At 33.4% G+C, this 15,359-nt stretch overlaps 1 protein-coding gene across 1 annotated transcript; it reads left to right on the forward strand.

Annotated features, from left to right (window-relative positions):
• Window positions 1-7,532: 7,532 nt before the first annotated feature.
• On the forward strand, window positions 7,533-14,661 carry LOC131652500 (cytochrome P450 97B1, chloroplastic). The gene is made up of 14 exons (XM_058922361.1): window positions 7,533-7,779; window positions 8,084-8,267; window positions 8,425-8,532; window positions 9,389-9,473; window positions 9,587-9,825; window positions 10,273-10,446; window positions 10,570-10,617; window positions 10,737-10,796; window positions 10,955-11,041; window positions 11,178-11,266; window positions 11,876-11,967; window positions 13,590-13,651; window positions 13,939-14,088; window positions 14,303-14,661. The coding sequence occupies exons 1-14, from the start codon at window positions 7,628-7,630 to the stop codon at window positions 14,525-14,527; spliced, it is 1,755 nt and encodes a 584-aa protein (XP_058778344.1). The 5' UTR covers window positions 7,533-7,627; the 3' UTR covers window positions 14,528-14,661.
• Window positions 14,662-15,359: the final 698 nt, after the last annotated feature.

Raw genomic sequence — 15,359 nt, forward strand, 5'->3', positions numbered from 1 at the left:
TGATGCTTCTAGATACACATATGTATATCTCTTAAAGCATAAAGATGAAGCTTTTAATGCCTTTAAGATTTATAAAGCAGAAGTAGAAAATCAATTAAGTAGAAGTATAAAAGTCCTTAGAAGTGATAGGGGCGGTGAATACTTCTCTACTGAATTTGATGCATTTTGTGAAGAACATGGCATAATACATGAATGTTTGGCGCCTAGAACACCGCAACAAAATGACATAGCCGAAAGAAAGAACCGAACATATCAAGAGATGATGAATGCTATGTTAATGCATTCAGAATTACCTTTCAATTTATGGGGCGAAGCGTTACTATCCGCTTGTCACATAATAAATAGAATTCCTTTAAAGAAAACTGGTATTTCTCCATATGAGGTATGGAAAAACATGACACCGAATATTGGTTATTTCAAAGTGTGGGGGTGTGTCGCTTACTATAAAAATATGGATCCTAAGAGAACCAAGTTGGGTCCTCGAGGGATAAGATGTGCTTTCGTTGGATATGCACAAAATAGTAAAGCATATAGACTTTTAAATTTAGAGTCTAATATTATTGTTGAATCCCGGGATGTAGAATTCTTTGAAAATCTTATCACTAAGGATAAAGAATCGGAGTCGGCCACAAATAAAGAATCTTGTGAAGAAGATTCCTCTCGGATTGTAGAAATACAACCTGAAGGCACTCCTCAGATCATTGAATCACAACCCGAACCAAGGATAAGCAAAAGAGTCCGGAAAACAAAGAACTTAGGACCAGACGAAATTGATTCTCAATCCATTTCGTTTTGTCTGGTCGAAGGCAATAGTACAAAATTCGTTCAAAGTATTCCGGTCATACTTCAAGTAGGGGATGATCCTAAAACTTATAAGGAAGCAATAACTTCCAGGGACTCCTCTTTTTGGAAGGATGCTATCAAAGATGAAATGGATTCAATTATGTCCAACCACACTTGGGAACTTGTCGACTTACCAAAGGGATCAAGGCCCATTGGATGCAAATGGGTGTTTAAAAGGAAATATCATAGTGATGGTACCTTAAACACTTATAAAGCAAGATTAGTGGCAAAAGGATTCAGACAAAAGGAAGGTATAGATTACTTTGACACCTATGCACCAGTAGCAAGGACAACCACAATTCGATTGTTGTTTGCCTTAGCCTCTTTGAATGATCTTATAGTTCATCAAATGGATGTTAAAACAGCGTTCCTAAACGGAGATCTCGGTGAGGAAATCTATATGGAACAACCAGAAGGCTATGTACTTCCTGGAAATGAACTAAAGGTGTGCAAACTAGTCAAATCCTTATATGGATTAAAACAAGCACCAAAACAATGGCATCAAAAATTTGACTCTACAATATTGTCAAATGGATTTATTCCTAATTCTTGCGACAAGTGCCTATATACAAAAGTGTACAAAGACACTGTAATATTTTTGTGTCTCTATGTTGATGACATGCTAATAATTAGCAACAAAATGAATGGGATTTTAGAAACAAAGAAATTTCTAACTTCCACTTTCAAGATGAAAGATCTTGGACTTGTTGACACAATTTTAGGAATAAAAGTCAAGCGAAATAGTGGGGGTTATGAACTTAATCAAACACATTATATTGAGAAAATGCTTGATAAGTTCAAACACCTACAATTCAAGGAAGTAACCACTCCTTTTGATCATGTAATCAAGCTTGAAAAGAATGATGGAAGAGCAGTGGCTCAACTAGAATATGCAAGTGCAATCGGATGTCTTATGTACTTAATGCAATGTACCAGACCTGACATATCTTTTGCAGTTAGTAAAATGAGTAGATTTACTAGCAATCCAAGCAATGAACATTGGAAGGCAATCACGAGAATTTTTGGCTACTTACTGAAGACCAAAAATCTAGGCCTTCATTATGGTAAGTTTCCTGCCATATTAGAAGGATATACTGATGCGAGTTGGATATCAAATGTTGGAGATCATAAATCTACAACTGGTTGGATATTTACACTAGCTGGAGGAGCAATTTCTTGGAGGAGCAAGAAACAAACATGCATCACTCTTTCGACCATGGAATCAGAGTTTGTGGCTCTCGCTTCCGCTGGTCAAGAAGCAGAATGGTTGAGGGATCTTCTTTTGGAAGTTCCACTGGCTAAAGACAATGTTTCAAAAGTTATGATACACTGCGATAGCCAGGCCACTCTAGCAAGAGCATTCAACGAAGTGTATAATGGAAAGTCTAGGCATATAGGACTTAGGCATTCGTTCGTGAGAAAGTTGATTAAGGATGGAATCATTTCACTCACATATATACGAACAAGCTATAATTTGGCTGATCCGTTTACTAAGCCACTGGCCAGAGACTTAGTAAAAACAACCTCGAGAGGCATGGGGTTGAAACTCCTTGAGTAAGAGTTCCGACAACGGTGGCAACCCAATCTTATGTTAACAGAACATTAACTTCAAGATTTTCAATGGGTAACAACAAGTCGTTGATTTGGATAATTGTCAAACATTTCGTGATAATGTTGACTTTGAAACGAGGGTTGAGTTTACTTTAAAAAAAAAACTCTTAATGAAGTTCAATACCAAGGGTACGTGTCTCGTGGAAAAGGACACAATATGAACTTCACCTACGTGAATTTCGAGATGGTGCCGTCTCAAAGTGAGAGTTGGAGTTTCTCTCATGAAAAATTCATGAAACAGGATAGCACATGGCCATAAATAAGTGCTAAGCGAGTTATGCAGAGGAAGAACCCTTAAATAGTGTGTGTAAGGCGACACCGGTCTAATCATATGGATTCATGGTTTAAAAGCTTTGCTACCTAATATTCCGATTAAACTTTGTGTTGTCCTCACTAAGGTTAAGTTTTAAATCGAAAGATACCTAACTGTATTAACACTCTTTATATTATATTTCTGGAAATTATTAGATTTGTCATTATTAGAACAAGTGGGGGATTGTTGGAAATTATGAGGATTAATTCCATCAAGTTATGTTCCAAAATGACAAATGTGAGAATGGCAATAAATGCTTCATAAATAGTCCCACATAGAAAGTGGAGCAAACTTTAAAAGCATTTATATATCACTTGGAACAATGTACATTCCAAAAGAGCCAAAGAGGATAAAGTGCCACATAGTCATATGTGGTGGTCCCAAGCCTTATGCCACTTGTCTCTACCAAAAACACCCTCGCCGGTGTCGCCACCGGCGACACCGGCTCCGGCTCCGGGACCGGGTCCGAGGGCGTGGGCGTAGAGGCGCTAGTGGCGGCTTGTAGACGGCACTTAGGCACGTCGCATCGGAGCGATCGGGCTATTCGCGGCGTTAATGAGGCGGCGCTCCGGCCGCCTCCGGCGGGCGGCCCGGCCTTCGGCCGCCGGCATACTGCGAATATGTTTTAATTATTGCCTAAAGTTTGATTTTTGAATTTGAATTCGAAATACATAACATTCCATGAAGTGGTGCATTGTATTTTTATGAACCATTGCAATTATATATTTTAAATAATATTGTTTCATGAAGAGTTGCAACTTATGAAACACACTTTTGCATGGGCTATAAATACAAGCTTGTTATTTTCGGAATCTACACACAAAAAAATCATTATCCTCTAATATATTTTCCAGACAGCTTCCTTGCATTCGAGTTTCTTCACCGGTCTTGTGCAGACTCGAGTAAGGCTGAATTATCCTGGGTATTCAGGCCGTTCCAACTCTAAGACAATCGAGAGTGTGCTTGAAATACTTTTAAGGAAAGTGATTCCGTTCGCGATTCAGCCTGGATCCATTCGATCTCACCGATATTTCTAACATAAGCTGATTATTTATATTCACGGCTTATTGTTGTTTGTTAACATTATTGATGTGCTAAGCTGAATATGTGCAATCAATAATAAATACACATCTATGAAACTTAATTATTTATCTCTCCTAAAAATTTGTAAAATTATACAAATAATGAATAAACTTAATACTCTAACACCTTTCTTAATTTGTTTAATTTTATGTGTGGGGTCTTATATTAAGAGAATGAGGTATAAGAAAACAATAATTAAAAATAATTATAAGTATGTAGCATTTAAAAATAAAGATGATTGAAAGAAATAAAAACTGAAAAAGCATTAAAAAAGGAAAGGAATAGTAATAGAGGGAGAAGATGAAAAAGTAACAATATTGCTAAATTCCATTTCAATTTACCGCGGTAACGGAATAATTATGCTGAGCGACCTTGGTGCGTACACAATGTGTGGTTAGTGGATGTGTATTTCATTTTCATCTTAAAAAAATCAAACTTGTAAAAAAAGAAATTCCCACCTCATCACCCTTATTTTCATCTTAACAAACTCAAACGTCCATTTTCATTTTAACAAACTCAAACTTTCTCACAAATCTTTCATATGGATGGAAATTCAAAGCTGATTGAGAAAATTTCTTGTGCTGGAGATGTGTTAAGTTGATTAATATTTGGTGCTTATTGTTTCTTGACATTATTGTAGAATTTTCATGTGCTAAGTTCGCTATGTTGATTATTAATATTCACTTCTTATTGTTCTTTGTTAACATTATTGATGTGCTAAGCTGATTATTAATATTCATTGCTTATTGTTGTTTGTTAACATTATTGATGTGCTAAGCTGAATATGTGCAATCAATAATAAATACACATTTATGAAAATCAATTATTTATCTTTCCTAAAAATAAATTTGTAAAATTATACAAATAGTTAAAAAAATTGACAATTTCTTTATACACCCATGGTGAAAAACACCCATAAAAACTCGAAAATACCTTTTAAATATGCATATCCGAAAACACTCCAAAAAATTTAAGATTTTGAATCATTCGGATATGCATATCCGAAGACACCCAAAAAAATTGTCAGAGTTTTTCGAATATGTATATCCGAAAAAATCCCAAAGAAATTGAGAAATTTGAGATATTGGTTAATTCAGATATGCATTTCCGAATTAACCAAAATCCCAAATTTCTTTTGATTTTCTTTTAAATATTTATTCCTTAAATTATATATTTTATTTAATTAATTTTATAAATTTTAATTTTGTCCATTTTAATTATTATCTAAAATTGTTGTCATAATATATATTATCTTTGTCCGTTTTAATTAAATGATTTTTATTTAAAAATTGAGGAATTAATAACTTATTTGGAGATATTTATTGAGAAAATAAATAGAAAATTTGTATTTAGAAATAATTTATTTAATTTTTGAATAATTTAAAAATTGTTGTTTTTAATGAAAAAATTTCTTTTTGAAAAATAAAATATTTATATTTAATTTTACAAAGATAGTACATATTATATCTAAAATTTAGAAGAACCAAACCAAATATTTGGACTTGAGTTACAAACGAGTCTCTGCAAAGGTCGATATTCGAAGAATATCGAGTTTAATTCTTGGATTTTGGAGCTTTTACCACGGGTTTCTAAGAAAATAAATGGATAAAAAAGAAACTATTTAAATCTTATACTCTAAAACATTTCTTAATTAGTGATATTTTAAAATTGGAGTCGTATATTAAGAGAATGTAGTGTAAGATAATAATAGTAATAATAATAATAATAATAATAATAATAATAATAATAATAATAATAATAATAATAATTGATAAATTTTTATTAAAATATATGTATTCAATATATTGAAAATATATTAAAAATTAAAATTTAAGTTTTATAAAGAATATTTTCTTTATTTAATATGCTAGTATGTTTAAGGAGTCTTCTGAGAGCAAATGGTGATATTTGCCACATGTACCACTTGTGTCAAAATAGTATGGATAATTGAATGCAAATGGTGTAGTATTACATAACCACCATATCCAAATAATGCTACGGTGCTTTTCAATTTTTTAGTGTATATTGTGTGATTAGTGGGACCCATTTTAAATTTTTAGATGGGTAGTATTGATATTTACAAATTTTAATTAATTGAGAAGTGTGAAATAATATATTATATTAAGTGGGGTCCATTTATACCATCAAATTGGGTAGTATGGATGAAGATGCTCTAGGTGCAACTTACATTTGAGTTTTTTATGGAACCCACTAAGCCACATCATATTAAAAGAATTTATTTAATTTTAACTTTAATAAAAATTTGATATGAGTCCCACAACTTTAACTCATAACTTGATTTGATTGGGTACTACAATTTTTTAGTTGATGCATTGCAATCCAACTCTATTATGACATGACAAGTTTTTAAATATTTAATTATTAAATTAATGGTACATGTGGAGATGGTCTAATAGATAATAAGACCATCTCCAATTGTGTAACTCATTTTTGAGTTCTTTATGGGTCCCACCAGACATATCATCTCAAAATAATTTATTTAATATTTATTTTATTGATGTAATTCAAATGGGTTCCACAACTTTACCTCATAAATTAATTTGATTGGGTACCACAATTTTTTACTAGTTGCATTGCAATGCAACTCTACTATGACTAGGGGTGCTCGCGTTGCGGTTTGGGCGGTTTTGACGGAAAAAATCATCCGAACCGCAAGAGAAAAAATAGTGCGGTTTGATTTGGTTCGGTTGGCTTTTAAAAAAAATCCGAACCAAACCAAACCAAACTAATGCGGTTTGGTTCGGTTCGGTTGGTTCGGTTTTTTACAAATATTTTATTGAGCCATACATACACATATAGATGATAACATAATTTTGTATTTATACATTCATACACTATCAAATAACAACAAAACTCGTCATATTTTGTTAACAATTTTCCATTTAATATGTAAAAATTAAATTAGACAAAAGTGGAATATTAAACATAAAATAATAGCATAAAACAATATAAAAATTATTATAACGAAAAAAAATAGAAGAGACGAAAGATTAGTGAAAGTGAAAAAGAAAAAAAAGTGTTGAGAGATTAGAGAAGAAGATATGCGATAAAAACGAAACTGAAATACGGAACATTTACATAAAAATGAGAAGGTGAAAAAAGAAAGAATATAAGAGAGTAGAGATTATAGAAGAAGAGGAAGGATGTATGTAGCAAAGAAGGTGCGATAATGTTATTAGAGATTTTAGAAGATCGGGACTGAAATTATATGTGTAAGGATGAGAAAATTGTTCGTAATCATAATGCTAATGTATAATAAGTTTAAGTTTGGGTTGGATGTGAGTTAGTAAAATTTAGGTTATAACATAGTGCGGTTTGATTCGGTTTGGTTCGATTTACAAAATACAAACGGCAAACCGAACCGAACCGTGCGGTTTCGTAAAAACTAACCCAAACTAATTCGAACCAAATGCGGTTTTTTGCGGTTTCGGTTTGGTTTGGTTTGGTTTGCGGTTTTCTATTGGGTTGGTTTGGTTTTGATCACCCCTAACTATGACATGACAAATTGATTCAATATTTAATTATTATATTGATGCCTAGTTGAAGAACTCATTAAAAAATACTACTATTGAAGATGCTTTAAATAGAAGAAATTACCATTGAAGGTGATCTAATAGATAATAAATAATAATGATAATATTGTATATATTATCCTCAGCAGCAGCACCTTCTTTGGTGTAGTGCAATGTCATCACTTACTTACCACTAACTAAAACTTGCATCCACCATTCTCAGCTTAACACCATCGTCACTGCCATGGTTGCCGCCGCTATCTCAGCCGTCACTCTCACCGATGCTAATCTTCACACCAAATTTCATTCCTCTTCTTCTACACCATTCACCCTCAGTCTTCCACCCTCTCTTCATTTTCGCTTTTCTTCTCACTCCAAACGCTTCTCTTCTATCAGGTCCTTTTAATCTTCTTCATTCATACATAATTACTCTCAAATCATGTTCGTTTCTCATGCATGCTTTTACTTTCTCTACAGCAAAATGAAAGAAAAAAAAATCTACATCCAAAAATAGTTAGATAATTTCATCAACCTCAAGTTCATGTTAACCTAATTTTCAAACAAATTCAATTTAGATAATGTTTCTATTTGTTTGTTAATTGATGCTGTATATGTTAATCTGCATAGTGTTTAATTGTTAGATTAATTATTCAAATATAGAATTGACATAATCAATTATTAATTAATTTGAATAATATAGATGCCAATCGGTCAATGGTGAAAAGAGGAAACAAAGTAGTAGAAATGTATTTGACAACGCGAGCAACCTTCTTACAAGCTTGTTAAGTGGTGCGAATTTAGGGTCTATGCCCACAGCTGAAGGTGCTGTTACAGATCTGTTTGACCGGCCACTGTTTTTCTCGCTATATGATTGGTTCTTAGAGGTACTCAACCTTTTCAGTTATCCACTTTTTAATGTTGGTTTGGGAATTACAGTTGTTGTATGTGAAAATATGTTGTTTGCTTGCATTGCTGAATTTGTTGATTTTATTACTTTGGTTTCCACTTTACTCAGTCAGTCTCACTTTTAGTTATCCTCAGCATGGTTCTGTGTATAAACTGGCGTTTGGACCGAAAGCGTTTGTTGTTGTATCAGATCCCATTGTTGCGAGACATATTCTGCGAGAAAATGCATTTTCTTATGATAAGGTACAATCTTATCTCTTGCTTTATTTTGTATCGTGGACTCTTCAATCGATAGTCTGGGAAGTTGTTTATGTTAAGCGGATTAATACTCTGATGATCTTTACTAATATCAGTATGTATCTGAAAAAAATTGGAATGTTATTTTGGCTAATCTGATAGCTGATTGATTGGAACTGGTGTTCAGTGCACAGTAAATTTTCCATCCATTAATCAATGTTCAGATGAACCGGAAATATTGACTGAATTTGATTAGACGAGTATATGCTTCCACCGTAGGTACTATGTCCTCAAAAACTGCCCAATTGTTTACTACAACAAAACTAGAGCTTTCAACTTGCTATCCATTTACCAGCTCCCTGCTTATCCCCTAATATTGATTGAAATGAAATCGTGATTCTGAGCCTGTTCATCGCTTAAGGATTTACAAGCTAATAGTTAATTTGGCAAAACCTGACAGGTCAAGGATGCATTATAACAGTAGAAACTAGAGCACGATCTTTATTTTAAATTTAAAATTAACTAAACAAACAACTGTATTAAATCATATTAGTCCTGCAGTTGGAGAAGGCTTCTGCCCTTTTTGTTTGTGTTATTTCTGTTGTAACTATTTTAAGTCCTGCAAATGTGGGTGCGAAACTGTGAAACATGAATGTTTTTACCAGAAGCTATTCATTGAATTGTAGCCAAATGTAAAGCATGTGCTGTCTTTAGATTACATGAGCTTGAATTTGATGCTTTGGTTTTCTTGCAAGTTGATGTGCCTGTGTATTCATTTAGTTTCTAACTTTCAATTTTATACTACATTTTTAAATAATTATTTAAAAAAAGTTATGACTGTGCTTGTTAATTGAAAAACTAGGGAGTACTTGCTGATATCCTAGAACCAATTATGGGAAAAGGACTCATACCTGCAGACCTTGAGACATGGAAGCAAAGGAGAAGAGGTGTGCAAACTTCATCTCTATTATTTTTCTGTCATTTTCCCACGCGGTCTAGCTTTGGAATTATAGCAATAACCTAATTTTCTGATTTAACTTTGTATTTGTGAAACTTTCAGTGATTGCTCCGGGTTTCCATAACTCATACTTGGAAGCAATGGTACAACTATTCACTTCCTGTTCAGAAAGAACAGTGTTAAAGGTCAATAAGCTTCTTGAAGGAGAGGGGCATGATGGACAGAAGTCAGTGGAATTGGACCTTGAGGCAGAATTTTCAAATTTGGCTCTTGATATTATTGGGCTAGGTGTGTTCAACTATGACTTTGGTTCTGTCACCAATGAATCTCCCGTTATTAAGGTTTGACTAAAGGATTATACATTTCAAATATATGATACTGATGTTGTATTTCTTGTAAACTCGAGTAGACGTGCTACATTTCTTTCTTATACTGTCTCCTTAAAATTGTTTAGTTAATAATTAGTATACAACCATATCAAAATATGTTGTCCAAAATCTCGAGCTTTTGTATGCCTAGTGTTTAAAGATAATTTCTGGGAACAATTGTGTCATTATATGGGTAAGAATAAAGGCTCATTGCCATTGATATACTTTATCATGTTTTCTGTAATAAACTTTATCATCTAATTCTTAAAAGCTTTATCATGTTTTCTGTAAAAACTTGATGAACATGCGAGTCAAAATTTATAACATCGAGAATATGCTTTTCAAGCCAATCATTTGTTATTTGTTACGATATGTTAAGAGAGTTGATGGAGATGAACTCTACTGTTAAATCTGTTACAGGCTGTCTATGGCACTCTTTTTGAAGCCGAACATAGATCCACTTTCTATATTCCATATTGGAAATTTCCATTAGCAAGGTGGATTGTGCCCAGGCAAAGGAAATTTCAGGATGACCTTAAAGTCATTAATACTTGTCTCGATGGACTTATCAGAAATGCAAAAGAGAGCAGGCAGGTGAGATAATACTGAGATTTTATGATTGGTGATTACGAGTCATTGCATGAATAGGCATCTTTTTTCACTTTTACTTTGTGTCGACTGTACATGACATGGTCTTGATTATACTTCTCTTTGCAGGAAACAGATGTTGAAAAACTGCAGCAAAGGGATTACTCAAATTTGAAGGTATTTTTTTAATCCTTAAGGGACCTTACACCAAAGGATAATGTTAAGCTCTCTGGATAAGTCCATGAAAATAGGAGTTTGATACATTCCACACTGTTTACTAAGATAGAAGCTTACAGGATGCAAGTCTTCTGCGTTTCCTAGTTGATATGCGGGGAGTTGATGTTGATGATCGTCAGGTATAACTCTTCCTAATTTATCATTCTTCCGAAGAAACCATTCTAGTTTTAGATACTATATAGACAGTAAAAATTCTAGTTTGGAGTTAAGACAATATTTATCTTTTCAGGTAGCTTTTCAAATTAGGTTTTTATTACTTCTTTCCCTCTTTTGACAGTTGAGGGATGATTTAATGACAATGCTTATTGCTGGTCATGAGACGACGGCGGCAGTTCTTACATGGGCAGTTTTCCTGCTAGCTCAAGTATGTTAATAAAAAAATACCTGAACATGAAACTATTCATGATAGACTAATTTTTGGCGTTGGTCGCCATGTTTTCTTTTTATTTTTTTCTCTTTGTGCAGCACCATCTTAATGCTTATCAATTTCTTTATTACAGAATCCTGACAAAATGAAGAAGGCTCTAGCAGAGGTAGATTCGGTGCTGGGGACGGGGAAGCCAACTTTTGAATTGCTTAAAAAGTTGGAGTAGGTTCCCATTTCATATTACCTTTTATATTCACTGTTACCTCGATACTGGTTTGATGGATATTATTTAATTCAGAAAGCTTAAATATATTTATGATGAATTAGCAATAATTTTGTTTTTCAATCAAAAGGGGGCAGCAAAATATGCCACATCTACATGAAGAAAAAAAAACATTAAAAGTGGTTAATTCTAATTAGGCTTTCATGATGGGAACTTTATAATCAGTCGGCTTTTCTTGCGTAGTGATGTTTGTTACGAGTCTTGGCGTTGGCCTATTCAATGTTTCTATAGAATACTACTGTTAGGTGATATTGAAATATCTTAATATTATCTTGGGGTTTGACATCTTGTAGGATCAGTTTCTTAGATTGTTTCTTAGGATTATTTCCATATTTTTTTAGTTATTATTACCATGATTTTCTTTTCTATTTGATTACTATTATTAGTTAAGTTAGAGTATAAATAAGGGTTAGAGCTTAGTCTTTTGCATCATCAATCATATCAAACCATACCACTATACAACAATTACATTGAGTCTACTCTACCAAGTTATCATTAAAAGCTACTACTGTAAACCAGTTATGATAATGTCCATTGCATGCACCCAGGTACATTAGGTTAATTGTTGTGGAGACTCTTCGATTATATCCACAACCACCTCTGCTGATTAGACGTTCACTCAAACCTGATGTTTTGCCAGGTATCAATTTCTACCGAATACTCAACAAAGATGGAATTGAAACAAATTTTTTTTATGTTATTTTATAATTGAAAATATTGCATAACAGTTATTTAAGGGTTTAGAATATAATGATCAATAATCAATACTCTACATGAACTTAATGAAACACCGGGAGTAGATCAACTGTTTAGATTGAACATGCATTACTCATGCTTTGTTGACGTAGCACAACCAACATGGATTGAAAGTCTTATACAGGAACAGTACAGATTCTTCTACAGAATCAAAATAGAGATGATGGAATTAAGTCAGAGTGAAAATACGTACAAAACACGATATTAAAACTCTTCCTAACATGGGGAAGTAAGAAAAAATAAAAAGAAAATACCGAAGGTTAAACATCAGTCCAAAGAACAAATCAGTGCCTATGCATGCATATGGACATGAAGAGAGCAATGGCTTTCTCACCAACTGAGATTGATTTAGAGGGGTCAAGCTCAAACATATTCCTGGAGAACATGGAAAGAAAGAGATCTCTGTATAAGACATTCTGGCATTGCACCCTTGCGGAATGCACTCCACTCTAGGTGGAAACAGTGAGTTCAAAGCTTGGTGGAGTGGAGAAAGCGAATAGACTGTTAGGCTTTGTTTGCGAGTTTGGAGGGGAGGGGAAGGCTTCCGAGAATGAAATTTTTTAAAAATATAGGAAAATATTTGACATTTTTTGAAAAAATTATTTTGTTTAGAATGATAAAAGAGTCATTATCATTACTAAATTTTTAATTTTCAGAATACTATAACAACCTAAAAGATATTCGAAAAATTTATGTAAGCCCTCCAAAACCCTCCTTCAATACAATTTTTGAGTTCCCCTATTTTATGGGGTTTTTGGTGTTATGAATAAACTCAAACCTTCCAAAACCCTCCTACCCAAAATCTTTTTATTCTTTTCACCCAATTCTTCTTATTTTTCATAGCCCTCCCCTCCCTTCCCCTCCAAACTCGCAAACAAAGCCTTAGACTTCTTATTATGGCATATTATGGCATATGTTATTTAATTTAAGTAATAAATAAAGGAAAGGAGAGAGTGATGATGAGATAGTTACTGAGTGGTTATAGGAGGGAGATACCAAGCTATGGAGGTTTAATTTCCAAAAGTGGCTTTCAAAGCTGAGATCGAAATAAGGATTCAATAATGGAAGAATTGAAGGGCCCACTTTCTTAGTAATGGAGATCTTAAAGGAATAACAAATGCCTTGAAAATGATCAAGGTTGATGATGATAAAGATGGGTAAAAGGATCCAAACTGAAGGAGGTTCCTTAGAACGAAGTCAAATAATTTATGTTTTTACAAATTGATTAACCCAATTTTAAGGTGCATCGACTTAATTTGGTTCCTTTAGTTCTAAGATGCATTAATAGATTCTGATTTCAAAAGATACGGATTCGATGTTGAATGAACTCATGAAATCAAATGGATTTATTGTAAGACATTTTATGCATCATTTTCTGTAGCTGAGATTTTTTATCGGCAATTCTTATCATTACTAAATGACACAGTTATCTTTCTTGTCTAGTTAATTTTTGTATGTTTCTTGCATTTGAGATTATTTATGTGCGGACTTGTACCATTTCTCCAGGAGGGCATAAAGGTGACAAAGATGGTTATACAATTCCTGCTGGGACTGATGTCTTCATTTCTGTGAGTACAAACACCTTTCACACCTTGTTTCATAGTTAGGAAGTGTAAATCAAATTTGCACCTGAACCTACAGTTTCAACCAAGAGAGGGGAACTCTATGGAAAATCCCCACTATTCTATGGCAATTTTCCCATATGAGTCTTTTGTAGGCAATCCTTTTAAGTTTAGGTGTGGACCATTACTGCTATTTTTGTTACCAAAATAATAGTATAGTACTAATATCTTGGTTCAGCACCAATACATTTTCGTTGATGTCTGTATGGCTGCTCAAATATTTCTGTATCCAGGTATATAATCTCCATCGATCTCCATATTTTTGGGACCGCCCTAATGACTTTGAGCCTGAACGGTTTCTAGTGCAAAACAAGAATGAAGAAGTTGAAGGGTGGGCTGGTTTTGACCCATCTCGAAGCCCTGGAGCTTTGTATCCAAACGAGGTTTCTTCCTACTTTTTTTTTCCTGGAAAGATTTAACGTAAACAAAGGAGTGATACATGTTTACCTATATCAAGAGTTGATTTTGAATCAATCATTATAATTTATGACTCCCCGTTTTTCTTTTAAAACGAATACTTTGGTTAGATATGTCAATTTTATTTATGGTTTGTGTGCTTCATTCTTGAACATTGACAAGTTATGTTTCCCTAATCAGATTATATCGGATTTTGCGTTCTTGCCTTTTGGTGGTGGACCACGAAAATGCGTTGGAGACCAATTTGCTCTTATGGAATCAACTGTAGCGCTAGCTATGCTGCTACAGAATTTTGACGTGAAACTGAAGGGGACCCCTGAATCGGTAGAACTAGTTACTGGGGCAACTATCCATACCAAAAATGGATTGTGGTGCAATTTGAAGAAGAGATCTAGTTTACATTGACATATTAAATGTAACATTTTTCTTATGCAGAATGATGTACAAAATATTTATCTTTTATAATGACATTAACATTGAATAGTATCAAATACAGCTACAAAGTATTTACAAAAAAAATCCTGATTTCCTTTTTGAAATATCCAGTACCAGACATTTATTTTTCACTGGAATCCCCACAATATGGGTGGAAATATGCAATGTGGGCGGTTCTGTCTATGGTTGTGGTAGTACCCAAGCTAATAGAAGGGTAGCAGGAAATGATTGAATATTCTGTATTCACTGCGTGATAACTGCTTAGTAGGCTAAGTTATTTCATCTCCTTAATTCTAGGCTAAGATTGTGGATCTTATTAAATTTAGAGTTAAGGCATTGCGCTCGCGCGCTCTCTCTCTCTCTCTATATATATATATATATATATATATATATATATATATATATGGTCATGCTAACATGTGCCCTTATGGCACATGTTAAGAGCTAAATGTAGAAATTTTTTCTAAGAAATTGTGCATTGTTTTCATAAAAAATTTATAATTAATGTGTTTATTACGTTTTCCAATTCAAATATACTATATTTAGGTTTCTTAACATGTGCCCTTGGGGCACATGTTAGCTTTATCCATATATATATATATATATATATATATATATATATATATATATATATATATATATGTCAACTCATTTGTACGGTGTAAATTCAGATCTATTGAAAACAAATATTCTTTAATATGGCATCTGAGCAGGAAGATCATGTTAATGAGAAGTCGGAGAAAATTCCATTCCAACCTCCGACGGTGGAAAAAGCAGCGTGGAATGCCTTTTGTGGTAGTCA

Source organism: Vicia villosa, linkage group LG2 (assembly GCF_029867415.1).
Source record: "Vicia villosa cultivar HV-30 ecotype Madison, WI linkage group LG2, Vvil1.0, whole genome shotgun sequence".
In the NCBI taxonomy this organism is placed as follows: Eukaryota; Viridiplantae; Streptophyta; class Magnoliopsida; order Fabales; family Fabaceae; genus Vicia; species Vicia villosa.